This window comes from Rhinatrema bivittatum, chromosome 8, assembly GCF_901001135.1.
Source record: "Rhinatrema bivittatum chromosome 8, aRhiBiv1.1, whole genome shotgun sequence".
NCBI classification, from domain to species: Eukaryota; Metazoa; Chordata; class Amphibia; order Gymnophiona; family Rhinatrematidae; genus Rhinatrema; species Rhinatrema bivittatum.
The window spans coordinates 267,463,821-267,491,559 of record NC_042622.1 but is presented as its reverse complement, the minus strand read 5'-3'; the positions used below and the strand labels follow the sequence as shown (position 1 = coordinate 267,491,559).

At 47.9% G+C, this 27,739-nt stretch overlaps 3 protein-coding genes across 3 annotated transcripts in view; 1 reads left to right on the top strand and 2 right to left on the bottom strand.

Moving 5' to 3' along the window:
* Positions 1-3,033: 3,033 nt before the first annotated feature.
* LOC115098380 (histone H2A type 1-E) lies at positions 3,034-4,013 on the bottom strand. Its single transcript, XM_029614948.1, has one exon. The coding sequence runs from the start codon at positions 3,960-3,962 to the stop codon at positions 3,570-3,572; it is 393 nt and encodes a 130-aa protein (XP_029470808.1). The 5' UTR covers positions 3,963-4,013; the 3' UTR covers positions 3,034-3,569.
* A 178-nt stretch (positions 4,014-4,191) lies between these two features.
* LOC115098381 (histone H2B type 1-M-like) lies at positions 4,192-4,737 on the top strand. The gene has a single exon (XM_029614949.1). It carries the CDS (start codon positions 4,266-4,268, stop codon positions 4,599-4,601), a length of 336 nt encoding a protein of 111 aa, XP_029470809.1. The 5' UTR covers positions 4,192-4,265; the 3' UTR covers positions 4,602-4,737.
* A 3,344-nt stretch (positions 4,738-8,081) lies between these two features.
* Positions 8,082-27,739, bottom strand: part of LONP1 (lon peptidase 1, mitochondrial) — a 132,430-nt gene continuing 112,772 nt past the window's right edge. Inside the window, exons 13-18 of the mRNA XM_029614947.1 lie at positions 23,736-23,852; positions 23,108-23,248; positions 17,497-17,662; positions 9,752-9,960; positions 8,890-9,054; positions 8,082-8,621 (exon numbers count right to left, since the gene is read on the bottom strand). Coding sequence (XP_029470807.1) covers positions 8,475-8,621; positions 8,890-9,054; positions 9,752-9,960; positions 17,497-17,662; positions 23,108-23,248; positions 23,736-23,852 — 945 coding nt within the window. The 3' untranslated portion in view covers positions 8,082-8,474. The remainder of the gene's footprint in view (positions 8,622-8,889; positions 9,055-9,751; positions 9,961-17,496; positions 17,663-23,107; positions 23,249-23,735; positions 23,853-27,739) is intronic.

Sequence of the window (27,739 nt, the reverse complement as noted above, 5' to 3'; positions counted from 1 at the left end):
GGGCAGAGGGGGCTGGGAAAGTAGGAAAGTGAGACTGATATTGCTTCTGTTTCTTTGAGATGGTAAGTGAGAAGCATTTTCTCTATCATGTTTGGGTAATGTGCATTAGAATCTTTTTTTTTTTTTTTTAATACAAGAAAAATGCAATTTTTAGTTATTTCTCTGGTGCTTGACTGCAGGCAAAGTCTGGCTTTTTGGGGTTTCCCGTTCAGCTTTTATCTCCATGTTTCTCTTTCTAATTTGTGGTCAATTATTCTGTATTTACTGAGGGGATAGGCAGCGTACTATGAGAGACTGCAGCGATTTGTTCTTTTTTTCCAGATGTGCACACATGTGGAATGGTTTTTCCTTTATTTTTTTTTTTTCCTGGACGGTCGAAGTGGAAAAATTGGAAATTGCGGAAGAATTTCGAAATTTTACATCACAATCCTTGCTCGGTCTCATGCTTCATCAAAGGCTTTTTTTGTTTGCTTGCAGGATCACGAAGAGAAGAGGCGAAGGAAACTCCACAGGCGGCCTGCCAGCAGCAGGGAAGCTTTTGCTCCATAGGCAGCTCACGATAGTCTGTCAGTTAATTTCTTTTCTGAGGTTTGGATTAGTGCGACTTTCTGTGACCGCAAACATTTTTACAAAGGAGGATGATGGAGGCAGGCTCAGCACTAGGCCCCAGAGACCCTTGGTATGCCTCTGGCATTAACAGTAATAAACCTTGACCACAATAGTTACATATTTTACAATATGGAGACAGTGTTGGATTATGTACTTACAGCAATAAAATGGTATATTTTTTGTTTTGGGGACTTATATTCGCACCCCTACCCACAATATTCACCATAATGGTTCTCTCAGAGAAATAGATTAAGGGAGGATGGTTAGGTAAGCTATTATGTGTCCTAACACCAATTGACTCTTTGCCAGTTGAACTTCCCTTATTGATTGCACAAAGTCTTTAAAAAAAGAAAAAAGTTGCTACAGGTTTTGTTGGCGCAAGCTTTTATGGATTGATTTCTTATCACCTTTTGGTTTTACTTTCTGCATTCCCACTTTCGTCATAGGGCTCGTTTAATGATTAAACTATTATGCATCACCGCATAGCACAATTTGAAACATTAAAAACAGTTGGTTTTGTCTGAGCACACATGTTTTCCTAAAATGCTACACATCTTGTAAATTCTGCCAGGGCTATGTAAACTTATGAGCACAACTAAATGTATATATTTTCTATTGTTTTTCGCCTCACATAGTTATTTCTTTTCTTTCTCTTTATTGAAACGGATCAAGTGTTGCTCTACAGGTTTGCCCAGCCCTGTCCCGGATTTTGAGGACAACAAGGAAGCCATTAGTAAGCACTGTTGGACATTGATTGTATTTTGTTTTCCTTTCGGATCGCACAGGCTTCCTCTCTCATTCAAGCTGTATTTTTCCAATGCTGTTGAGTAAATTGCACTAAACAAACCCTTTAAAAAATTACTTTTATACTGTCTTTAGAAACCGTACTCACATATCACTTTCAGCCTATTAGTTGCAATGTGAACCGGTATGATATTTGCATACTAATGCCGGTATATAAAAGCTTCAAATAAATAAATATCTATGATGAAAAGTCTTTACAGCTGAAAGCTAGAATTACCCTGTCAAATCTAGGATTAGTGTGCAATGTTTGAAAAGCTGGCTCTTCTTTCTCTGCCCAAACCTTAAAGCTGCCAGCCACAGAGAACTCCTTTCCAACCGGGGATTTTATTTCCAAACTTCCTTAATACTAACTCAAAAACGGTTGGATTCCCACCTATCTTCGCCTATGCTAAATGCTTGAGGTTTCAAGCACTTTGGTGATGACCTTTGTTTTTGCCCCTTTCACGTGCTTCGCTTCTCTAAATCAGGTTCGTGGTTTTGTTTTTCTAGTGTCAAAAATCTTCTATCAGTGTAAGAGTGGGAAGAGGGATGAGATTAGTAAAATATTTGCTGCCCATTACCTGCGCGTGATTCAGTATTTAAATTAGGTGGTGCCATAGAAACGGGCAAAAGGCAGCGCTAGGGACACTAGCGCATCCCTAGCGCCTCCTTTTTGACAGGAGCGGCGGCTGTCAGCGGGTTTGACAGCAGACGCTCAATTTTGCCGGCATCTGTTCTCAAGCCCGCTGACAGCCATGAACTCGGAAACCAGACACCGGCAAAATTGAGCGTCTGGTTTTCGGCCCGACAGCCGCAGGCCCATTTTAAATTTTTTTTTCTTTTTTTACCCTTTGGGACCTCCGACTTAATATCTCTATGATATTAAGTCGGAGGTCCCAAAGGGATATTAAGTCAGAGGGTGCACAGAAAAGCAGTAAAAACTGCTTTTCTGTGCACCCTCCGACTTAATATTAAGTCAGAGGTCCCAAAGGGATATTAAGTCGGAGGGTGCACAGAAAAGCAGTAAAAACTGCTTTTCTGTGCACCCTCCGAGGTCCCAAAGGGATATTAAGTCAGGAGGGTGCACAGAAAAGCAGTAAAAACTGCTTTTCTGTGCACCCTCCGACTTAATATCTCTATGATATTAAGTCAGAGGTCCCATAGAGATATTAAGTCGGAGGGTGCACAGAAAAGCAGTTTTTACTGCTTTTCTGTGCACTTTCCCGGTGCCAGCAGAAATTAGCGCCTACCTTTGCATCGGCGCTAATTTCTTAAAGTAAAACGTGCGGCTTGGCTGCACATTTTACTTTCTGAATCACACGCTATTAGGTGCCGCGGGTTGGACGCATGTTTTCCACCCTTTACTGAATAAGAGGTAAGGGAAAACGCGCGTCCAAGAGCAGGCTAACAGTATCGGCCTGTAAGTCAGTAATTGGCCTTTTTACAAATAATGTGGCTGGCCATGAAGGTTCAGTGAAACTTGTTAAGTGTGCGCTGCCTACTCTTTAAGCCGAATATATTTCTATGGATAGGTGGTAGCTTTATTCGGGCTCACTACCTCAGCCTTTAATCAACCCAACTCTGCCAACGAACTGAGCAGATTGTAATCCGCTTTTGGACTCAAACTGAATGCGATGCAACTCACAATTCCCTCACTTTATTCTACGATTTGACCCTGAAGACTGAAACGACTGCTTTTAATATAAGAAATAGGCTTATGAGCATAATAACGTATACACAGTTTCTTGGAAAGAGTATTTTAGATAAAGCATAAAAATAGTTTTCACGTTACAAAGACAAACTCTGCCTACATTAAAATGTGGCGTTCAAGCTACATTCAGAGAAGTAGGAAAGGCGGCCTCCTTGTTTCTTTGCCTCTCTCCCGCTTCCTTTGAAAAGTCTCATTGAAGAATCCATTAAGTCCGATTTGAAAAATAGCGACTAAGCGGCAGTCAGTGAGTGGCAAATACGAAAGATGCTTTATCCCGACTAAAGATCTAACCTAAGAAAGAAAAAAAACCAGAGACTCTAAAGGTAACAAATGCAACTCGGAGCACAGAGGTTAGGAAAGCGGAGGGGAGCCCACGTTTAATAGCGCAATAACCAATTGCCGATCTGCATCAGAACATCCACGGAAAATAAATGGGAGCCGCCGCCGCCGCCTCCGCCGCCGCGCGCTACTTGCTCTTGGCCGCCTTGTGGCTCTCCGTCTTCTTGGGCAGCAGCACGGCCTGGATGTTGGGCAGGACCCCGCCCTGCGCGATGGTGACCCGGCCCAGCAGCTTGTTCAGCTCCTCGTCGTTGCGGATGGCGAGCTGCAGGTGGCGCGGGATGATGCGCGTCTTCTTGTTGTCGCGCGCCGCGTTGCCGGCCAGCTCCAGGATCTCGGCCGTCAGGTACTCCAGCACCGCCGCCAGGTAGACGGGGGCGCCGGCGCCCACGCGCTCCGCGTAGTTGCCCTTCCGCAGCAGCCGGTGCACGCGGCCCACGGGGAACTGCAGCCCCGCCCGGGAGGAGCGCGTCTTCGCCTTGGCGCGAGCCTTCCCGCCCTGTTTACCGCGCCCCGACATCCTGCAAGTGCGTCTCGGAGGCAAGAAGTGACCCGCCCTGCCCCCACCGGAAGCACTTTATTCCCGTCCTAAGGGGTTTTTTTTTTTTTTGCATCTCCCTTCTGATTGGCTGGCAAACCTGCCTTTTGTGAAATTTGTCATAATAGCTTTGCCGAGGGACCAATCCGCTAGCAACCTGCTGACGTCCCCTGCTGCTCTGCAGCCAATGAAAAGGAAGAGGCGGGGCTGGGCGCGGGCTCGCTCTCCCCGTGCTGCCGTCTGTCCGCGCGGCTTTCTTTGTTCCCGGGTAATGAGGCCGTTAGGATGCCCGAAGCCACCAGATCCGCCCCCGCTTCTAAGCAGGGCTCCGAGAGCGAGGGGGGCGGGAGCCGGAAGAAGCGGAAGAGAAGCCGCCAGGAGGGTTTTGCCGACCACGTGCAGAAGGTGCTGCAGCAGGTGCACCCGGACACGGACATTTCCTCCGGGGCCATGAACATCATGGACGCCTTCGTGAGCGACGTCTTCGAGCGCATCGCCGCGGAAGCCTCGCGCCTGGCGCAGTACAACAAGCGCTCGAGCATCACCTCCCGGGACATCCAGACCGCCGCGCGCCTGCTGCTGCCCGGGGCTGGATGGCAAAGGACCCCCGGCTCCCAGTAATGGGGGGGAAACCGTCCATGGCCACAAAAAGAGCCCAAAGCCTCCTTTCAGAGCCTCCCACCTTCTTTAGTTTCGCGCACTGCAGAAGTGCGCAAAGAGGATGCGTTGGTACAATAAAGCATACACGGATTTCTTATGTGCTGCTGCTAGTTTCACTTTAGGGGGAGAGGGGTTTTTCAGCACTTGGGGTTGAGGGTTGGGGAGAGAGAGTGGGATGGGTGCTGAGCAGCCCTGGAGAGGAAGTGCACGCCTCTTTCAATTCAGGCCAATTCAGTACTGTGGGCTCAGGCCGAGCGCACCATTAGCCCGTGTTTGGATGCGTGTTTTCAAGGCGCTATTATTACCCCTTATATAGTTAGGGGTAATAGCTCGTGGAAAACGCACGTCCAACCCCCCCCCCCCCGAAACTAATAGCGCACTCAACATGCAAATGCATGTTCATGGATGTTGATGAGGCTATTAGTCCCGCTCGATACAGAAATGTGCAGCCAAGTCGCACATTTTACTCTCAGAAATTAACCCCTGCTCAAAGGCAGGGGTTAATTTCAGCTGGCACTAGGAAAGTGTACAGAAAAACTGTATTTTCCCTGTACATACCCGGATCAGTCCAGGCACCTGGGTTGTGACTCCGCACCAGCAGATGGAGACAGAGCAAAACTTGTCAGGCTCCCTACATATAGTAAGGTGCCACCCACAGCCCCCCAGTCTTACTCTGTCTCCAGCAGATGGGGCAGGTCCTCCCACAGTCCCTGGGATCCCTGGGTCGTTGGGTTTTTCTTAGTTAGAGATAGTATAAAAAAAAAATTTTTTTTAAAGGATTCAATTGATTCTGAAGAAAGGAAATTAAGTCTCCTTCGTCGAAAGCTTCCCAGGGGGGTGGGAAGGTTCTGAGAGGACCATCCCCCCCTGGTTGAGGCCGCTGCTGAGGGTCGAGGACCCAGCCGGAGTAGGGCAGCAGCGTCGGGGGTGACACCGGGGAGCCCGGTTCACTCACCCCCGCTGGAGCAGAAGATCAGGACCCGGGACAGCGGTTCTTCAGTCGGCGAAGGGAACGGGGGGGGGGGGGGGGGGGGGCAGAGGGCGTAGATGCGCTAGTGCTTCCATGGCCCACGGACGTGTTGCTGTATGTGTTCCCTCCTTGGCCCTTGATAGGCAAGGTGCTGCGGAGAATAGAGTTGCATCCGGCAGAAGTGATATTGGTGGCGCCAGAGTGGCCACGACGACCGTGGTTCGCGGATCTTCTACAGTTGGCAGTGGAACCTCCCCTTCGGTTTCGAGGGGACGCGATCCTGCTTCGTCAAGGACCCGTCTGTTTGGAGGATGCGGATCACTTTTGTCTCGCGGCTTGGCTTTTGAAAGGAAACGCCTGAAGTCCAAAGGGTACTCGGATGCGGTGGTAGCCACCTTGTTGAGAGCTAGGAAACAGTCCACGTCCTTAGCCTACGCTCGGGTTTGGGCAGTGTTTGACAACTGGTGTAATTCTCGCAGGGTGGATCCTGTCTTGTCATCCGTGCCGGAGGTCCTCGCTTTCATGCAGGAGGGTCTTTCCAAAGGACTGTCTTGTAGTATCCTTAGAGTACAGGTAGCTGCTCTTGGGTGTCTTAAAGGTAAGGTTCGAGGGGTGTCGTTGGCACTCCACCCGGATGTGGTGCGTTTTCTTCGAGGAGCTAAACATTTGCGCCTGCCTGTGCGGAATCCTTGTCCATCTTGGAATCTGAATTGGGTTCTTTCAGCGCTGTGCGTGGCGCCGTTTGAACCCCTGAAGCAGGCAACGCTAAAAGATCTCACCTTGAAGATGGTGTTTCTGATCGCAATCACTTCGGCTAGGCGAGTCTCAGAGTTACAGGCGCTGTCTTGTAGAGAACCGTTCTTGAGAATCTCAGATTCGGGGGTCTCTTTGAGAACGGTTCCGTCTTTTCTGCCGAAAGTGGTATCGGCGTTTCACCTGAATCAATCTGTGGAACTACCTGCCTTTTCGGACGTAGATTGTCTTGACAAGGGGTCCGGAGACCTGAGAAAGCTCGATGTTCGTAGGGTTCTTCTCTGTTACTTGGAGGTAACGAATCCTTTTCGGGTTTCCGACCACCTGTTCGTTTTGTGCTCTGGTCCTAAGAGGGGCACGGCTGCTTCTCGGACCACGATTGCGAGGTGGCTTAAAGAGACCATAGGATCGGTGTATCTCGTGTGGGGTAAGTCGGTCCCTAAGGAACTCCGGGCTCACTTGACACGTTCACACGCTACGTCGTGGGCGGAGGCCTCTCAGGTGTCCCCGCAGGAAATCTGCAGGGCAGCGACTTGGAAGTCCTTACATACGTTTGCTAGACATTACAGGCTTGATGTCCAGGCGGCTGATTCCGGGGGTTTAGGAGGGAGAGTGCTCCGAACGGGACTCTCTGCTTCCCACCCTCGGTAATTGGCTCTGGTACATCCCAGGTGTCTGGACTGATCCGGGTACGTACAGGGAAAGGAAAATTAGTTTCTTACCTGATAATTTTCGTACCTGTAGTACCACGGATCAGTCCAGGCTCCCGCCCGTCTGTTGTAGTTTTGTCTGTTTTGCGCTGAAGTAACAAAGAGTCCGCTCGGTTGGATTACAGTTTTTCATTTACTCTAGTTTGGAGTATACCGTTCACCTCTGGGTCTGGCAGTTCTCTTCCAGTCGGGAGTTTTTTAATTGGCCTGGTCGGCGGGTCGTTAGTTAGTTAGTCGGCCAGTTTCTTGCTTTGTCATTATGTAAGACTGAGGGGCTGTGGGTGGCACCTTACTATATGTAGGGAGCCCGACAAGTTTTGCTCTGTCTCCATCTGCTGGTGCGGAGTCACAACCCAGGTGCCTGGACTGATCCGTGGTACTACAGGAACGAAAATTATCAGGTAAGAAACTAATTTTCCTGTCTGTACACCCTCCGACTCTTATATCACGGTAAGCTCTGCAAACCCCATTGTAAATAAGAAAAAGCCCATTCACACCCAAGCTCACCTCGCTATAGAATAATGTATTCAGAATGCACCTTTACCCTCCCCTTCCACCAATCACTCGCAGCCAACTGTTTATTAATAGGAAATACTTAGCAGTAATACAGTTTTGCCTCTGTGCTGAGCATGTGCCAGAGAAAGCTGGGGAAGGACTCTTCCTGTCCAGGAGCGATTTGTGCATGACTGCAGAGACGGCTTGAGATCGCCAGGCAGCGACTGGACAGACAGCTCTGCGCCTCCCCTATCCTCACGGGAGCAACGGACCACGATCCATGTGCCTGGGGTAACTTCTGAGGTTTTGCCAAGGCGGAAGATGCTGGGCACTGCAGGCCAGCGGCTTAGAAACTCGATGGGCCGAGTTCACTTTGGACGGGAGACAGGGTGAGGGCTGGTACTTGGCTCAGTGTACGATTGAAATACTGAGCGGTACACGGAGGAAATAAATGTTCTTGTTAAGATTCTTATAGGCTGTAAGGCAATGCTAAATGGCCAAGTAGTAGAGGACTAGCTTATCTAAAACTTTTATTTAAAGTGTCTCTTTAAAATTACAATACTCCCCGTGCTGAGTTCAGTGAGGGAACAGAACACAGCACTGTCTTGTTATTTTCTCAATGTACCAGTTCATAATTTTTTTTGAAAAGCTGAATATTGCACCAATGTGTCACAATTTTACCAAATACTTATTTGAAATAATAGGTTAAAAAGTTCGTTTCTTGAACAAAATTCTAAAGTTAAGGCAATGTCATGTACAGGGGGGGGGGTAAAGAAGAAGGTAGAGGAGCCAGTTCCTCACACTGGCTGCACAGCAGCAATAAGCGAGGGTCCGTAGCCTGGGCACAGGGGCCACTCTTCAGGACAGGTTCTGGTTCGGGGACTCTCTGCCCAGGTGACACGGTCCTTACGCAGCAAACACAATGTCATAAATCTCATTATAGTGTTCCACAAAGTGAACTTCCAGTCCTTCGGTGATAAATGCCGCCAGGTCACTGTAGTCCTTTTTGTTTTCTGTGGGCAGGATCAGGCAGGTGACACCAGCTCTTTTGGCCTGGAGGGAATACAAAAAGGATGACATGATGGTAATTCTCATCCACCTCACCCAAACCAGAGCAGCCATGGGGCTGCCACCCAGGAAACCAGTTCTAACTCCCTGTCTCCCACTCAAACTCCTTGGGACCTTGGGCAGGTCACTGTAGCTCCTGTTGTCTCAGGTGAACACACAGATTCGCAAGACCTTTGGGGCGCAGAATTACTGTACCTGAATTTTAAGTCTTACTTGGAAAGAAAAAATAGAAAACTAAGAGAAGAGAACTCACAGCGATGGTTTTCTCCTTGATGCCGCCGACGGGCAGGATCTTGCCGGTTAACGACACCTCTCCGGTCATGGCGACGTTCTGCCGGGCCGGCCGGTCCATGGCCAGGGACAGCAGGGCTGTTACTATAGTGCAGCCTGCGCTAGGCCCATCTTTCGGAGTTGCTCCCTGGCCGAATTAAAACAAAGATGCGTCATTAAAAGCAATGGGGGTCACATCAGGGGTGACATATAATCACATCAGGCCTATTTTGTTCTGGGCCTGGCAGCTTCTCGCTGTATCGTTGGTCTCCAGCCGATTCAAAACCAGTCCCAATATGGGATGCAGCCTCATGAGCTTTCAATTACAGCTAAAAGGGGACAAAGGTCCCTCTCCCCATGGTTTCTTTTACTCTTTTCCTGCTATAACCCAGCTAGTGCAGCAACACTCCTGGGGTCAAGGGCCACAGATCCCAGCACGTTTGTGCTCTGAATCGCACTTATAGGCACCACAATTGTGCAATGAGTGCCATTCACTCGTCTGAGATCGTGGTGGGTGGCTGGGGGGGGGGGGGGGGGGGGGAGTGCTGGCTGCCTCTGAGGCATCCCCCAGTCCTGGCCGGCCTAAGGAGCAGAAGTCAAATCAGGGAACCAATCCGCAGGTGTCCCGCATAACCCCCCCATTGCCATTTTACAGTAACCAAAGAGCACTTGGACGGGGCCCAGGCTTGTGGGTCTGGCTGTAGCGCTGGGCACTGTAGCATAGGAAAAATCAGATTCCAGAGGGCTTGCGGAGGAGGAGGAGGAGTGGATGGGGGTGCAGGGCCCACAGCACCATGGGAAGGGGGCCCAGCCAGCCCTCCGTGCCCACCATCAGCAGCCCTTACCTCCGGCACGTGCAGGTGGATGTGCGAGGTGACCAGGAACTCATTGCCGGGCTCCTTCTTCATGAGGAGGGCTCGGGCAAACGTGTACGCGATCTTGGCACTTTCCTTCATCACGTCGCCAAGCTGGCCGGTGACTTCCAGGGACCCTTCTTTGGGCTCCTTATCTCGGGGGCGGCGCAGCGAGGTCTCTATGAAAAGCGTGGAACCACCTGGGTGGGGGGGGAGGAATAAAGCAGCAGACCACTGTCAGGGGCACAAGAAGGGCCTGGAAAACATCACAGCAGCAACGCCGGCCTCAGCATTCCCGCTTCGACCTTATTCGCAGGTCTCCTTTCCTTTTTGGCCTAATATATTTTAGTTTATAGTAAACATTTTTAAAAAGTCAGAAATGTGTATGACTATAGTAATAACGAATAACAAACAGTCCCAAATCATGTTCCATAGAATTTCCCCCCCCCCATGCAGCTCTTCAGCTGCACCATCTGTGATGCGCTCATACACCAGTGCAATCCCCACCAGGGGCTGAGGGAAGACCTGCCGCAGCTGTCCGTGCTGAATCCGAGGGACTCCCGCAGGGGGGCTGACGGTGAGCCACTCCTTCAGCTGTCCATGCATCAGAGTAATGCTTGCGTGGAGTTTGACGAAGAACTAAGGGGCCTCATTTACTAAGCATTTCCCCCCATAGACAGGGAACGGGAGAAAAGCTTTATTAAATCAGGCCCTGAGTTAAGGGATCTAGAAGACCTACCCTTCCCCCCTAAATCTGGGTGTTCCCAGGTGTGGGTTTAGATCAGGGAAATAAAGTTAGTTGTTTAGTGTTGATTTTCAGAGCTCCCTGGCTGGCCCTGCGTGCTGATGTAAGCTGGCTTTCTCTTTATTCAGCCAGACCAGTCCAGGTGCATGGGTTTAAGCCTCCCAATCAGCAGATGGCGACAGAGAACTAACGTGCTTGATGATATCACCCTATCGAGCAAGGATGTCCAACCTGTGGTTCGGGAACCACTTTCATGTGCAAAATGTGGCTCTTGCTCGCCTGTTCCTATGCCCAACTGAAAACCGCGGTGGAGGACGGTGGAGTAGAGGGCTCTCCTCAGCTCTGCTGCCTGGTGTGGCTGGAGAGGCCGGAACGAACTCTGCTTCAAGCTTTATCAGATCACTGAGCTCTCAGGGCTTGGGATGCAGTTAACAGTAAAGAGGAGGAGGAGGGAGTCACCGGGCGCGCCAATCAGGCCAGAATGATGTGTAGCAAGGGAAAAGGGTGGCTGCTGAAAAGTGCGAATGCCTTGGGGTGTGTGTGTGTGGGGGGGGGGGGGGGGGTGGCAGTAAGAGAAGTGGTGAATGTGGGAGGAGGTGACGAGTGGGGGGGGGGGGGTTTGAGAAGGACTGGATGCCGTCTCCCTGCCCTATTAACTGACGTCGGTAATGCAGATTGGACTGCCTGGCATCTTCCTCTCCCCATGATCCACGCTGCCCAGTGTCCTGTAGCAGGTGTAAGGGGAACAAGAAAGGAAGAGAGAGTTAAGGCATTAAAGCCATGTGAGAAGGGACAGTGTTTGAGACATGGTAGGGGTGCTGGAAAGTGCACAAGAGAGCCAGGAATGGGAGTGGAGGAAGGTGGGAGGAAGCCCACCAGAGGGGGGGAAGGTGTGAGAGACAGAAAGCCAGATGTGATGCTGGAAAACAGGAAAAAGCCAAAAACGGGGCCAGGGTGAGGGCAGAGGTGGTGAGATAGGTGAAGGGAAAGGGAGAGTGACAGACATCCATAGAGTAGAGGGGGGGGGGGGGGCGGGGAGTATAACCAACCCCGAAGTAGGGATGGGGTTGGGGGTAGGGGATAGAGAATGAGAGCCAGAGAAGGTGATTGCTGGTGGTGAAAGATTTGGGAGAGAGACAAATAGAGGGGTGATGGAGGAGGGGGTATGTAAGAGAGCCAGAGGGGTCCTATGGGATGAGGGCAGGGACAAACAGAAAGAGAGAGGGGATGGAGGACAAGAGAGTGTGTCAGAGGATCCCAGTGCAGAGCAGAGGGAGACGGGGCCATCAAGCCCCCACCATGTTCCTATGGGGGATGTGATGCTGGGGCTGTCGGAAGAGATTGGAGGATGGAGAGAGACTTGGAAACAGGGTGGAGGGACAGAGTAAGACTAGTGGGAGGGCAGAGAGGGGTGGGCACAGGGTGAAGCACAGGGAGAGAGAGAGAGAGATGGGGCAGGGTGGGACTGGGAGAGAGTGTGTGTGGTTGGAGCAGGGGAGGAGGAAAGATTGAGAGCGAGACTGATGGGGGCAGGGGCTGTTTAACAATTAAGCAGAGTGAGGTGGCTGCCTCAAGCTTCAAGATTCTGGGACGGTAGAAAGTGTCCCCCCCACCTCTGCGGTCGCCGTCTCGCTTTGCCTCGCTTGACGAAAGCCGAGGAGGTTCCCACACTCCACCGCCAGGATACAGGAAGACACCTGAAGAGGTGCTGGCGGGGATCCCACACCCCCCCCATCAGCAGGAAGAGGATTCCACTCAGCGCCTCAGATGGGGGCTCCCACATCCCACCAGCAGGACACGGCTGCTCTAGTTGGTGACCTGCTGCTAGAAGGGGGAGGGGGAAAAGGGGGGGGTGAGTGAAGAGGGAGATGAGAAGGAGTTAAGTGACTGAGAGGGAAGGAAAGGGGAGGTGAATGAGAAGGCATGGAAGGTGTGTGAGTGGGAAGGAATCAGAAGGGAAGCAAAAGGAGAGAGGGGTGTGAGTGAGGCGGGGAGGGAAGGGGGCGACAGAGCATATGTGTGTGTGAGAGTGAGCAGAAAGTTTGTGCACTCCCTCTACTAATCCACAACAATCTCAGGGTGAAAATGTCATAATGCCTCTATATCGCTCCATGGTGAGACCACACCTTGAATACTGTGTACAATTCTGGTCGCCGCATCTCAAAAAAGATATAATTGCGATGGAGAAGGTACAGAGAAGGGCAACCAAAATGATAAAGGGGAATGGAACAGCTCCCCTATGAGGAAAGGCTGAAGAGATTAGGGCTGTTCAGCTTGGAGAAGAGACGGCTGAGGGGGGATATGATAGAGGTCTTTAAGATCATGAGAGGTCTTGAACGAGTAGATGTGACTCGGTTATTTACACTTTCAAATAATAGAAGGACTAGGGGGCACTCCATGAAGTTAGCAAGTAGCACATTTAAGACTAATCGGAGAAAATTCTTTTTCACTCAACGCACAATAAAGCTCTGGAATTTGTTGCCAGAGGATGTGGTTAGTGCAGTTAGTGTAGTTGGGGTCAAAAAAGGTTTGGATAAGTTCTTGGAAGAGAAGTCCATTAATGGCTATTAATGAATTTTACTTAGGGAATAGCCACTGCTATTAATTGCATCAGTAACATGGAATAGATTTAGTGTTTGGGTAGTTGCCAGGTTCTTGTGGCCTGGTTTGGCCTCTGTTGGAAACAGGATGCTGGGCTTGATGGACCCTTGGTCTGACCCAGCAGGGCAATTTCTTATGTTCTTATGACTGGAAATCAAGAGGCTGATTTAGTTGCCAGATTATATGACTTATCTGGTGGGCAGTTAAGGCCTTCTGGGGAGGAGTAGAGTTAGCTGGGTAAGTGGATCTGGCTAACTTAGCAAGCTGCTCAATATTGACCCCCAAAAGTTCCCAGGTATGGAGAGTGGGAAATGTTTCTTATCCTCAGTTTGATTATTGGATGTTATCTGATGTGTCTGCTGTTTTGAAATATTTATTGGCTTTGGGGAAATTTAGAAAAATGTTTATAAGTTTAATTATCGGATATTATTCTATTTGTTTACTATTATGATTGATGCTGTATATTCCTTGAATTTGTATGAGGAGGAATGTTTCTGTTTTTCATTTGTTGCATTGCAAACAAAGTCTGATTTGCAGTTTCCAGTTTAGTTTTTTCCTGCACATTTCTATTTTATGTGCACTTTATTCTGTATTTTGATGAGAGTCAGTCTGTGTTTTGTATTATTTATAACAGAGGTGTAGTTTCTGTGTAGGATTCTATGGCAGCCTGGCTTGCTCTGTTTTCCTAATAGGAGGTGTATTGGTAGTTTAGGGCCTGGTGTAATACCTGCAGTGTTGCCTTTTCATAGATAAATGCTAGCATTCAAACATAGATGTTTGAATGCTAGCATTTAATCCTGTTTTGGCATGGGGAGCTTACTATATTGTATTTTGGTTTACTCATGGCTTTCCGAGAGCCCAGGACACACCCAACATGCTCTAAAATAGGCCTAACACCATATGGGTCCAGATATCTTTTTTTTTTACAGGGTTTTCTGGTTGGCACCACAGCAGTGCATGTCAATTTAATATGTATGTTGTGATATTTTTATCTCACCCTATATTTTGAATGTCCTTTTTTTTTTTAATGTAAAATCTTCCCTTTTTTGTTCAGGAAAGTGGTTAATAAGAAATTTTAAAATAAATGTGGGTGAGGGTGGCGTTGGCTCAAGGTGTTACAATACCCTTGCACTGGCCCGGGTGTGTCCCACATAGACCCCCCCCACCATTCCCCAGAACCCCAGAGAGCAGATGCTGGGGAAGTGTGGGAAGTAGGTGGAAAGGGAGAGAGGCAGCACATGGAGTCATCTGAAGGCCATTCCCCCTGGTATTGCTTGCTGCCATGGTGGGAACAGCAGCCACACTGAAGTACAAGAAGGGAGTAGCTCAGAGCGAGGGTCTCAGACCTGCAGTGGTCTGGTCTCCTCTGGGTGGAGTTTCAAGAGGAGCGGCTCCAAGCGGCATATCAGTCTGCAAGCTTAGACAGATGGGCTAGTTATGCAGTCACCAAGGTGGAAAGGGCCGGCTGTACCCCGGAGACATATCGATTATGATTCTGAAAAGGGTCCCATCCCTTCAGGAAAAGCCTCAGGGGATCTTTTCTATCATCTCAAAGACCTTGAATGGAAATGGCTACAGCCCAAGGGGAAACTGGGCCAAGAATTGGTTGACATGGTCTTGCTTGAACACTTCATAGCAAGCTTACATCCAGCCATACAGCGATGGGTACATCAATATATCAAGCCTTCCCGGGAATCAGCCATAGAGATAGCTGATGCCTTCCATTAAACGTAGCTGGCAACAGAGTGTCCTGGCATATGACCAAGAGTAGAGGGATACCCCGTACAAACCCCTGATCATGACAAGAACAGAGGGATCCAGTAACCATCCTCAGGGCAGAAAGGCCCCACCCTCAGCATTCAGCTCCTCAACTTGTTTGGATTGTGGCAGAGGAAGCCATTTTGCCAAAGACGGTCAGTACTTAGGTGAGGCCATGGAGGTTGGCTTGGTATTCCAGCCTAACTGAGAGGCTGTAGAGCCTATTAACAAGAGAGAACATTTAAAGGAGTGACGATTCCAAAAACGAGAAAAGAAAAGAGTCAGGGAGGTTTCCTGTCCACCTGGGTGGCGATGGTCCAACTGCTTTTTCCTTTTGTGCCGTCTGTCCAGGGAATGGGCACAAAGAAAACTGTTGCCCCAATGAGAAGAAAAGAGATGGAGAACTCCATGGGGAGAGCAATAAGGGTAATGTGACAGAAGCCCGTTTCGTAAAATGACAGATCATATAGATGAGGACTGCCTAAGGCTAGAAGATATAGAATGGGAACGCTGGCGGACAGAGCAGGAAAAATAAAAAGATAACAATCAACCAAAGGAAGGGAAAGATGAGCTCTTGGTGGGAATGGACGAGCTTAAAGCAAACAAGCATGTCGACAAGGACATCTCCCACCTTGAAACGGAAGGGTGGAAACAGGAGCGGGGGCCGCACCTTTACAGAGCTGCAGCCTGGTGGATGGCCTGCCTCGAGGACTGACGGACTTTGTGATCCCAGTTGAGGTAAATTAAGTCCCCCACCAAAGCTGTGATAGATTTGGGGTGTGGAGAGAGCTAGGTAGAAGGCGAGGAGTTAGCCAGAAGAGAAAGGCCTACGTACATGGGGGGGATGAACAGTATCCCACAGTACTGACAACTGCAGGGCATGCCCATATGGAAGTCAATATAGTGCCTCAACTCTCACACCCAGTGGGAACAGAATGGGACTATCCACAATCTTAGGCACTTTAGGATAGGCCCAAACAGAGCAGACTATAAGGAACATCTCAAGCAAACTGTCAACGAAAGGACCAAAAAAAAAAGAGAGGACCCCCAACCCAGTCCCTGGTTCAAGGACTGTGGGGAATGGGACTCCCCAAGGAGAGGGGCACAAAGCCTCATTTGGTTCTGTATAGGGGATCTGTAATGGCTCGAAACCCGAGGGAGAGAAAGGCGGCTCTCTCACCCCAGGGAGGTAGCACTGGCCCAGGCAAGCGTTCAATCTTGTATGGCTGAGCTGGGGGGGGGGGGGGTATTTGACAGAGAATATACCCAGAGACGACAGAACACATTAAGAACTGGGCCTAGCTATCTGGTCCTGGTCCACCTTAAGACAAGGAATGCTGGGTACAGGATGTCTCCTCTGGGCTAGCAATATAATGTGGGTTAAGAGGGGAACAGAGGGAAGCCGGGATTTGACAGAGTAAAAAGGGAAAGGCAGCCCTTTCAAGCAGCTGACCTGTTTTGAGTTTATGCTGACTTGGAATTTGTGAACGTGAATGCTGATGAGTTTTTGTTAAACTGTGAAATAAAGCACTTGAAAGAGAAAAAGCCTCGACTACTCATCTCTGTGCCACAATCTACCAAGGTGCAGGTGGCTTCACGGGCAGAGCTTAGGCTGGTGTTGCCGTTGGAGATTTGCAGAGTGGCGACCTGGTCCTTCCTTGCATGCTACTTCAAAATACTCTCATGTCAACCTTTGAGCCAGGAATGATGCTTCTTTTGGTTTGAAAGTGGATTTGGCAGTGACCCACTCAGGAGGAGTAGCTTGGGGTACAGCCGGGTAGCTTGGGGTACAGCCGGACTGGTCTGGCTGGCTGAAGAGGAAGGAGAAATTGGTTCTTACCTGCTAAGTTTCTTCCATTGAGTGCAGTCGGACCGGTCCAGGGTCCTCCCTGCTCTTTCAAATATATCAGTCTTCTAATTCATTTTCAGAATAACTGCTTGTATGTGTTCGACTGCATGACGGATATTAAGGTAATAACTCTTATCGAGGAACGCAAGTTATTTATGTCTCTGACATTTCTTATTTTCTATTTGGTTTTCCCTTGGACTTGCATAGGAGGCAAGAGAAAGGTTTAGTGTACTAAAAATGTTCATCTTGTGACACAGAATACTGGCAGGCTGAGGTCAGCATGGGAGCCTGGATAGTGTGACATCAGCAAGCCCGATAGTTTGTGTTTGGTTAGGAGGCATAAACCCGTGTGTCTGGCGGAACTCAAAAAAAAAAGGAACTCATCAGATAAGAATGAGTATTTCCTTAAGTCTAGCTAGCTGTCTCACCTGGCTAGAGCTAGGCCTAACTTCAGCCACAGCCTGGCTGGCTAGGTTGTGGCTGAAAATGAGCTTACGAAAGGCAGCTATATTTAAGCTTCTGCCCCAAGCTGAAAACCAACCCCAAAGATTCACTATTTTGGTGGTAACCAGCTGGGAAGAGAGTTAATAAAACATTTTACAACAGTAAGCTCTCCTCAAGAAATGATTAAAGATCAGAACCCGCTTAGCACAGTAAATATTTCTAATAAATCTATCATGAACTAGGAGCTTCCCGATTCTAGCAGCTTGACCTTTCAGCTGCTCTTTTAATATATTCCCCCACAGACTGGTAAGTCATGTCAGATCAGACATCAACTCTTACCCATGGCCGTCCACGCCAGGCCCATTATCACCCCTGGAGGGGTCACGTCGTACATTCTGTCCACCGTGAAGATCGGCTTCCCTACAAAATCCTGCAGGTTCTCAGGGGTCACGGCCACAGAATCAGCCTCCCCATTCACTATTTTATAGGCAGATTTCCTTAACACCTGCAGAGAGAAGAATTTAAACCGTGAATCAGTGCCTAAAAGGCTGAGATCCGGGGGACAAGCTTGTCCTGCGCCTCACACCCCCACCTAGAACATGGTAACGCAGCAGATGGCAGACAAAGACCAACTTGCCCAGTTATTTTGGTTTGTACTGCTAAGGCTGACGCCAGATGAATGTCTTATATAAGTACTGTACTATTGTATAGATTTTTTATGATTTATGCTCTTTCACCAACGTTATGTTTTATCGCATACTGCACCACATTCTGTGATCTAGTTGCTTACAAGCATTTAATAAATATCTCAGTTATCAGAACACACTGAGAGGAATCCGAACCCAGAATGCCTGGCTTAGAAGGCTAATGTCTTCTCTATTAGGCCAGAAAAGGACAAACACTAAACCCGTTGGAAGTTGCCATCTTGTTCACGGTGGCAATAGCATGTTCCCTTCTAGCCGTGGCATAGTCGGGGTCAGAAGACCTCCCCTCTTCCCAGCCCTTCGAGGTGGGTGGGTGGGTGGAAGTGAGGAACTCCCCCTTCCCGCCAGGCCCTCAACGACTCTCCCTATCCTACCAGGGCCCAGGCTCCCAATGTGCCCCCCTCAGGATCCCCACACCCCTACTTTAGGCCGTGAAGCTCCTACAAACACTAAATAATGAGCCCCCTTTGACATAACAATAGGGGGCTGCAGACAGGAGCCTGGGTGCTTAACTATAATAAAGAGGAAAGCTGCCCTACACTGCATAGTCGGTATGCAAATGAGCCCCGCCCCTTCCTCTCCAGCTCCGCCCCATACCCCTGTTCCGCCCTCTCTCTCTCTATTGTCCAATCCGTTCTCTACTACCTCATAAGGAAATTGAGTTCAGACGACTCTCTGGCTGTGCTTCCAGGTCTGCTTCTCTTTCTGTGAATTGTCCAATCCCCTCTCTACTACCACACAGTACACCTCAGCTCAGCCTGCACTCTCTACCACCACACATCTCAATTATGTACTTCCTACACATTATTTCCCCATCCTTGGACATACTTTTACTACTAGTAAACAGGGCTTGATTTGTGGGGGAACGGGGAGGGGAACGCAGTTCCGGCACTTCTTTTCAGGCTTAAGGGGCAGAGCAGCTCCTCTCCAGACAGTCTGCAGGGAAGAGGAGAGGAGGGGTTGAGCCGGAAGCACACAGAGCAGAGAACAGCCACTCTGCTCCCTAATCCAGCCTCCATCCCCCCCACCACATCTCCTCCTGTACTGCAGGAAACAGAAAGGGAAGAGGTGGTATTGAAGCAGACACTGCAGGGCAAAGAACAGACACAAAAAGAAGCTTTGAATAAACACACACATTTGAAACTTGTGAGCAGTTGTGCCAATTGTTAAGGCATCAACCCTGGTCTTGATGAATGGCACAACTGTTCACAACTTTCAAAATTAGGCTAATTCAACCCTTTTTTTGTATCCATTACCGAGGGCTTAATTTCTGGCAGAACAACCCAGAATATGAGAAAGCTGAGCAGAGAAGAGCTGGCAGTGTATATCAATTCTTGCTCACCTGAGGAAACACCTTTGCACAGGTTAAACCTGGCCATGGCTCTGCCCATCTCACCACTTCCTTTTTGTCTACAAATTAAGCCCTGCTAGTAAATGAATAATACTAGAGGCTTACAAGGTTAAATAACTTCTTACCAGATAATTTCCTTTCCTCTAAGGAAGGCAGGCCAATCCACACTGGCAGGTTATGCACTCCTATCAACAGATAGAGAAAAACTGACTCGCTGACTGACGTCACAGACATCGTATAACTCCCTTCCGTCATCAGCCTGCCAGTCCCTTAACAGTCAATGACACATTACTTCCAGCCAACTTGGAAGCACTGAGCTCAGTAAAACAATTAACATCAACTGATCTTAGGGGCTGGTTCTTCACTTATCAGTCCTTCAAATGACTCAGAACGAATAACACTGTGTCGTTCCCGAATAAAAGGACAGACTGAAACCGAACTCAGGTAGGCAGGCCAGGGCAGGATTGTGGACTGGCCTGTCTTCCTTAGAGGAAAGGAAATTATCAGGTGAGAAGTAATTTCACCTTCCTCTGCCCTCAAGCAGGCCAGTTCACACCAGTGGGATGTACCAAAGCTACTCCTGAAATGGGTGGGAGGCGGTCTGTGCTCCCATCAACATCGCTTTTGCGAAGACCGCATCCTCTTGAACCTTAACATCCAAACGATAATGCTTGGAGAAAGTATTAAGGAGGACCATGATGCTACCCGACAAATTTTGACAGGATACAACAACCGAATCTCTGCCTATGAGACTGTCTGTGCTCTAGTGCAATGCATCCCGACTTGCCTAAGCAATGGGATATCTGCATCCACATAGGCAGCCGTGATAACCTCTTTAACCCAACAGGCTACTGTCGCCTGCGATGCCAGATCCCCTTGTCTACCTCCACCATGAAGAACAAACAGCCAATCAATCTTCCTCAAGAAGCGCATAACCTTCAAGTACCACAGCAGATGCCACTTCACATCTAAGACAAGTAACAACCGATACTCCAGCTCATCTTTATCCCTGTCAAGAGTAGGCAGAGAAACAGACTGATTTAAATCAAACTCTGATACTACCTTTGGCAGAAAAGAAGGTGCAGTCCTGAGCTGCACACCTATCCCCCCCAACCCCAGAGTCATCCTTAGAAAGGGCTCACGGGAAGAAAGTTAGCAGCTCGGAGATATGCCTCACGGAACAGATCGCCACCAGGAAAACTGTTTTCAAGGTAAGCATGCACAAGGAGAGATCATGCAGTCTGCCAAAAATCTCAATACCAAACTGAGGTCCTAAAGAGGCACCGGCAGATGCAAGAGAGGACGTAGATGCTTGACTCCCTTCAAGAATCTAGAAACATCTGGATGGGAGGACAAGGGCCTACCAGTAATCTGCCCCCTATAGCATGTGAGTGCTGTAACCTACATCTTCAAGGTGTTTAGGGCCAAGCCCTTAACCAACTCCTCCTGCAGAAATTCCAGAATCAGCGGAATCTCCACTCAAAGGTGAGAACCTCTCATCCCACACTAGTTCTCGAATACTCTCCAAACCCTAACATAGGCCACAGATGTAGAAAACATTCAAGCTTGGAGCAATGAGGATATAACTGCTGAAGAATAAACATGCTGCAACATTTGAGCCCTCTCAAGGGCCAAACTGTACGACAGAATGGACTCTGATTTTTATGCATGATCAGTCCCTGACCGACAGCCTCATAGGACCTCGTTGGAGGTCTATGTACTACAGTCTCCCGGGCCAATCCAGAGCCACCAGAAGCACAATCTTGTAATGAATTGCCATCTTCCAAATTACTCTGTCGATCATCGGCCAGGGAGGGAAAACATAACACACCCCGCTCCGTGGCCACTGTTGAACAAGAGCATTGATTATCAACGCTCTTGGGTCCTTTCTGCAACTGTAGAACCATGGCACCTTCGTGTTGCTGTAGCTCGCCATTAGATCTAGATACGGCTCACCCCATCGAGAAACTATGAGCTCAAAAGTGTCTACCAGTTCCCACTCTCCTGGGTCTAAGGCCTGTCTGCTGAGAAAGTTGGCCCTCAATTGTCCTTCCTGGCAATGTGAGAGGTGGATAATGTCTGAAGATGTTGCTCTGCCCATGCCATGAGAGCATCTATCTTCAATGGCAACTGATGGCTTCTGGTTCTGCCCTGATGATTTATGTAGGTGACTGTCATGGCATTGTCTGACATTGCCCTCACCGCTCGACCTGACAACCGCTCATCGAACCATAGACACGCCAAGCGAACTGTATGTGCTTCCAATTGATTGATGGTCCACTGTTGTTCCTCGGTATTCCACCGACCTTGTGCCATCAACTCTTGATAATGAGCCCCTCAATCCAGGAGGTTCATGTCTGTCATGACCACCAACCAGTCCTGTGTCTCCAAGGGCACGTCTCTCGTGAGGTGTTCCCTTTGCAACCACCACTGCAACTGTGCGCTTACCTCCATGGCAAGAAGAGACTTACTGTGTAGTCCTGTGATTGCAGATTCCACCAAGATAGCATAGCACGCTCAAATGGCTGCATATACGCCCTCACCCATGGTATTACCTCCAACACTGCAGCCATCGATTACAAGACTTGCAAATAAGTCCACACCATTGGACAAATGGCCATCCTCAAGGACTGAACCTGAGTCACCAACTTCAAGATATGATGCTCTGGCTGGAACCCTCTGCCCTGTGCCGTAGCAAAACTCACTCCGAGGTATTCTAGGGTCTACGTCAGCTATAGATTGCTTTTGGTTAAGTTCACCACCGAGCCCAGCTCCTGAAGGAGGGAAATCACTTTGTGAGACGTCAATTGACTCTCTTCCACACTCTTGACTCGAATCAACCATTTATTTAGAAACATTTATTACCTGCCCTTCCTACATTCAGAGCTTGGTACAATATGAACATACACAATCAAATGAACAGGAGAGAAGAAGACGTTACATAATTTTTCAGTAAGAGGTAAGCAACATATAAACACTAGGGAGTTCACTCTATCGAGACGGGGGCCGTAGTGTGTTCAGTAGTCAGCTAAGTAGCACTCTCCGATGAGGAACATGTTGGGGGTAATCCATTATCATTTCTTTCCTGTTCCTGGAACCAATTCCAGGTATTGATTTACCTTAAGAACATAAGAAAATGCCATACTGGGTCAGACCAAGGGACCATCAAGCCCAGCATCCTGTCTCCAACAGTGGCCAATCCAGGCCATAAGAACCTGGCAAGTACCCAAAAAACTAAGTCTATTCCGTGTTACCATTGCTAATGGCAGTGGCTATTCTCTAAGTGAACTTAATAGCAGGTAATGGACTTCTCCTCCAAGAACTTATCCTGAGAGCACGATAGGGCTAATGGCACAGGCCTTCATCTCCGAGCTCCCCTGATGATTTTTTTTGGAGCCTAAGCCTGGCAAGGCATTGAGGCTCAACTGCTCAGCTGTGGGAGGAGTTCAAGCTCTTCTTTCCTTTTTTTTTTTTTTTTTTTTTTTTTAAACAGGGGCAATCCCCATTAAGGATATGCATGTTTACCATCTGTTGGAGACAGAGGATACTGGCAGGCTGATGACGGGGCAGTGCTATATGTCAGTGACGTCAGCGAGTCAGTTTTTCTCCATCTCCATCTGCTGGTAGGCGTGCATTGGCCTTCCTGAGAGCAGAGGAATGAGTGTTTGCTGAGGAAAGAGATGAGGTGTTGGTAAGCAAAGAGGCTGTCTGCACTAATTTTCTGAGTTGAATCCAATGGGGAGAGAGAGAGACCATACATGCTGATTTCCTGATATAAACCAGACAGAGTGAGAAGACAGACCAAATAGGGAGAGAGGAAAGAGGCCCTGCACCGGATAGGAAAGTGTAAGTAGAGGGCTGTGCTCCTCACGTACCCAGGAGTTGATGCTCTTACCTTCTCTACCTGTTTCTGCAGGTTCCTCACACCGCTCTCCCTACAGTACTGCTTGATGAGGACAGTCAGTGCCTCAGACGTGATCCTCGCTTTTTCCTCATTCAAACCACACGTGGCACGTGCTTGTGGCACCAAGTACTTCTGCAAGGAGAGAAATGGGAGATTTCTCCTGCTTACTATAAAGGAGATACTGGCACAGATGCTGTACAAGTCAAATGAGCCACCTGGTTCCTAGCAGCTCTGAGTCCTGCTCTCACCTCCACAATCATGAGCTTCCCTTGTGCTACATATCCTGAGGATTTCTAGTGATTATTCTCACCTTTGCGAATGCAAGCTTCCCCTTGTGCTACACATCCCAAGAAACCATGGGGATCGCTCTCTGACCTCTGTAATTATGAGCTTCCCTTATGTTATGTGTCCTGAGGAGCCTTGGAGATTGCTCTCACCTCTGCAGGGACAAGGCTTGCCTTGTGCTATTTGTTTCGAGTATCCCTGGAAGTCACTCTCTCACTTCTGCATTCACAAACTTCTCTTGTGCTATGCGGTCTGAATCTCCTCAGAGATCGTTTCTCACCTCTGCAGTCAAAGCTTCCTTTGTGCTATATATCCCTGGGGCTCACTCTCTCACCTCTGCAATCGCGAGCTTCTCTTGTGCCACGTATCCAGAGATATTGATCATCTCCATTCTATCACGTAAGGGCTCTGGGATAGTTTCTATCACATTGGCAGTACAGATAAACAGAACCTGAAAAACAGAAAGAGGTTTGGTTTCATAGCCCCACTGTATTAACAGTTACAAAGGATGAATATAAGAAGGAGGAAACATCAGTAACCTCTGGGGTCTATCAATTAATCTAATAGTGGACACATGAGAAAAGGTAAGGGATCTGCATGGAAGCAGTTCACACACCATACTCTTCCTCCGACACCGTGTGCTGTGACATTGTTCCTCAGATTCCTCACTGCATAAAATTGCTCTGAATGGCGTTTTCTAACTCTTTTTAAGTATCTAACTTCTGTTAACATAGCAGTGATTCCCTAGTGGAGACAACTGAGCTGTTGAGCGTCTCCCGCTGCATCCCTCAGCTTCAGTGGTGTGTACGAGCACAGCTAACGTTCCTTCCCTCGTGCACTAAAGCCACAATTACTGCCACACTCCCCCCTTACGGGGGGTCTGGCTCCTCTGCAGAGGATTTTCATTTCAACACTGCCCCAAGCAACGCTACAATTCCTTACTTTCAAATTTTTGGGGTTCAGCTATTCTGCACTGCTTCCAGTTCCTCATTCTCTCTATCCTACCATCCAGCGCACTTCTGTCCCTCCAAAAAACTTTAGCAAAGTGGAAACGGAGTAGCAGCTCTGTGGGGACTCCCAGGAAGTGTTGTGGTGTCATCATTGCCGTGCAGTGCTGGAGGCGAACCTCGGTTACTACAGGACAGACGAATCCTGGGAGGCAGGTGACTGCAGCTGCCTGAAAAGCTGCGTACTCTACTCTCTACTGCCTGGCCTGCGCGCCTTGAAAAAGTACTTCTTGTCCACAACAAAAGGGAGTATCTGTGGTCTGCCCAGAGTTCAGCCTAATTGAGGGAAAGATTTTTTATTTATTTATTTTATATATTCTGCTTTTCGGCACTTCAAAGCAGATTACATTCAGATACTGTTATGCCATTCCAGTCATTAATTCTTGGCTTGTTTCACCAGCGTACCAGCCTAATTTACATATTCTGCATTGCATCACATACACAATAGTCCTAGAGAAGCACGGTAACATGAAAGTTTTATTTTGAAGGTTTTTCCCCATGGACAGAGCAGCCAAACGATGGATCCTAGTTCCAGCTGAGATGCTGTCCTGAAATATTGATATGTATACTTTCCCCGAACGTACGGCGTCATCTTTAGTTAATTCTTGTAACACTTCTCAGGGGTCTCCACTAGGGTTCAGGCCATGTGTGGAAGTGGGAACTCTCTCTGTCTTGCTGTATGGGAGCCCTTGTGGGAGGAAAGGGGGGGGGGGGGAAGGGGGCAGGCAGCACTCTAAGGGGCCGGCGCATTAAGATCCACGCTGAAAACGGGCGCATATATTGAGCCTCCTTTGGCCTAACGCGTGCGCAGACACAACCCCCGGGGCGCCCGATGCAATACTTAAATGAGGCACAGCGTTAAAAAAAAAGGGCACGCCAATGGAGAATTGAACGTCCACATAGTGCTCAATGGTTTGATTGCATCGCGCGCTCTAAGACCAGCCGGCCCCGGTACCCAAGGGCTCAACCTACAGGGAACGAGGGCTGGTATTGGCGAAGCTCCTGCTGGCCTCCGTCGTTCAGCCAGCTCCGCCTTCCGACGGTGGGGACCCATAGGGCTTGCCCTGGGGGTAGCGTCAACCCCACCTTGGTGCAAGGGTCCACCTCCAGCGCAACACTCTAATGGCAGATATATCATAGTTCTTGGTTCCCTGTATGGTAAGAAAGTAATCAATACTCCTCCTGTTTCTTTACAAATCTGGCCACCAAATTAGTAGCATGGGCTGATTATACAATCATAATTGGGGGAGACTAATGTTACTGACAATCCTTTAAAAAACAAAAGGAAAGCTATCTATAAAAGCCATCAGGTTGGAAAAAATAAAATAGATGCCAGCTGTCCAAGTGTGTTTAAAAATGTATTGATAAAATATAAAGAAAAGTGGCCCGACTCCCACAGAGTTTCACCACACCGTGGCTGCCTCAGGGGCTGTATTCTTGTTCAGTGTACCAACATGGTCATCGTATGGATAGTAGCTTTGACATCTGCCACTATGTTTTTGTACTGACTGTGTATTCTCCTGTATTAAACTATTTAGTATGCGGTGGCCCAAGACTGAAACTGATGCGTTATTGTATGTGTAAATTTTGTAAAGGCTTGCGACAATAAATGGAATCACACTCCTACTTAGATTGGTGCCGATGAAATATACACGTCTCGCTGAGTACAATTCCCACAGTTTCGTTACTGTTCATATGTTTGCCGATGAAATATACACGTCTCGCTGAGTACAATTCCCACAGTTTCGTTACTGTTCATATGTTTGTTGCCATGAGAGACAGGAATATAAACCACCAGCTTTAGAACTAAGAAGCATGATGCAGTGCCGGTATCAGGAGGGAAGTTCTTGGTTCCCTGTATGGTAAGAAATTAATCAATGCGCCTACTGTTTCTTTACAAATCTGGCCGCCAAATTAATAGCAGGGGCTGATTATACAATCATAATTGGGGGAGACTAATGTTACTGACAATCCTTTAACAGACTGTAAACTACCAAAAACTCTTAAGAAAAAGCAGGCAGATCTAGGAATAGGGTTCATGTTGCAGGAGCCTCAACTGGTTGATTCTTGGAGAGTTCTGCATTTGGAGGACCAAGAGTTCACTTACTGCTCACTTGTGCATAACGTTTACTCCCGATTAGATTATTTATTAATTTCTGAAAGCTGGTTTAATAGAATAAAGTTATGGGAAGTGAAAGAGGAGACATAATCAGATTACTCATTTATAATTTACTGATGAGGGGAATAAGTCTCCTGCATGAAGGAGGTCACCGCTTCTCTATTATGACAAGGATTTTTGGGAATTTTTGAGACATAAATGGAAAGAGTATCAACTCACTCTTGACACGCCTGATATTGATGCACTTACTGGAATGCTGCTCTGGCTATCCTTCATGGCCACATACTGTCTTACCAAATAGGTAAAAGGAAAAAATCTAAAGGAATCTTAAAGCTAAGAAATTAACGAATTTGGAATGTACACATCTGGGTGCTCAATCCCTAGAGTAGACAAGAAATAAGAGAGGCTCATAGAGAATTAGATGCTCTATTAGACTTTAAGGCAAATAATTATCAGTACCAACTACACCAGTGAGGCAATAAAGTCTGGCAAACTTTTGCCTAATTTATTGCGGTACTCCAGACCAAAAATGATCATTCCCCAGCTACACTATAAATAAAACTACTCAGATTCTAAACACCTTTGAAGTATTTTTCAAAAATCTATATACTGCAACAACACTTTCCCCCCAACGTTCAGCAAGAGTTCTTCCTAAATATGGAGATTCCCAAATGTCAGGAGCCCACAAGTGTGATTTAGGCTCCCCAATGTTAGACAGCGAGATCCACTTTGCCATCAAGCAATGCAAATTGGTAAAAGCTCCTGGACCCAACAGACATGGGCCGGAGTTCTACAAAATATTAGGCAATCTAATTACTCAACCCCTTTTTTTTTTTTTTTCAATTTCTCTTTATTGAATTTTTAACAAATTACAAAGTTAATTTATACACTTTGTAGTGAAATACAATAGCAGACAAAACACAATGATATTCCTCAATAAAATTACAAATATGAACATCAAGAAATAATATCATATCTTCGCACATGTCATTTGCTAAAACATCATAGAGGTAATATTTATTTATTTATTTAAAGATTTTTTTTTATATACCGCAGCACGTGTGGCACATCACCTCGGTTTACAAGCAACATTAATTCAGCAAAGGGCTTTACAATAAAACTTATTAACCAGTGGCATTAAACAAGAAGTAATTTTCACCAATAACTAGGAGAATAAATAATAAACGTTAAGAGGGTAATAATGTTGTCTAC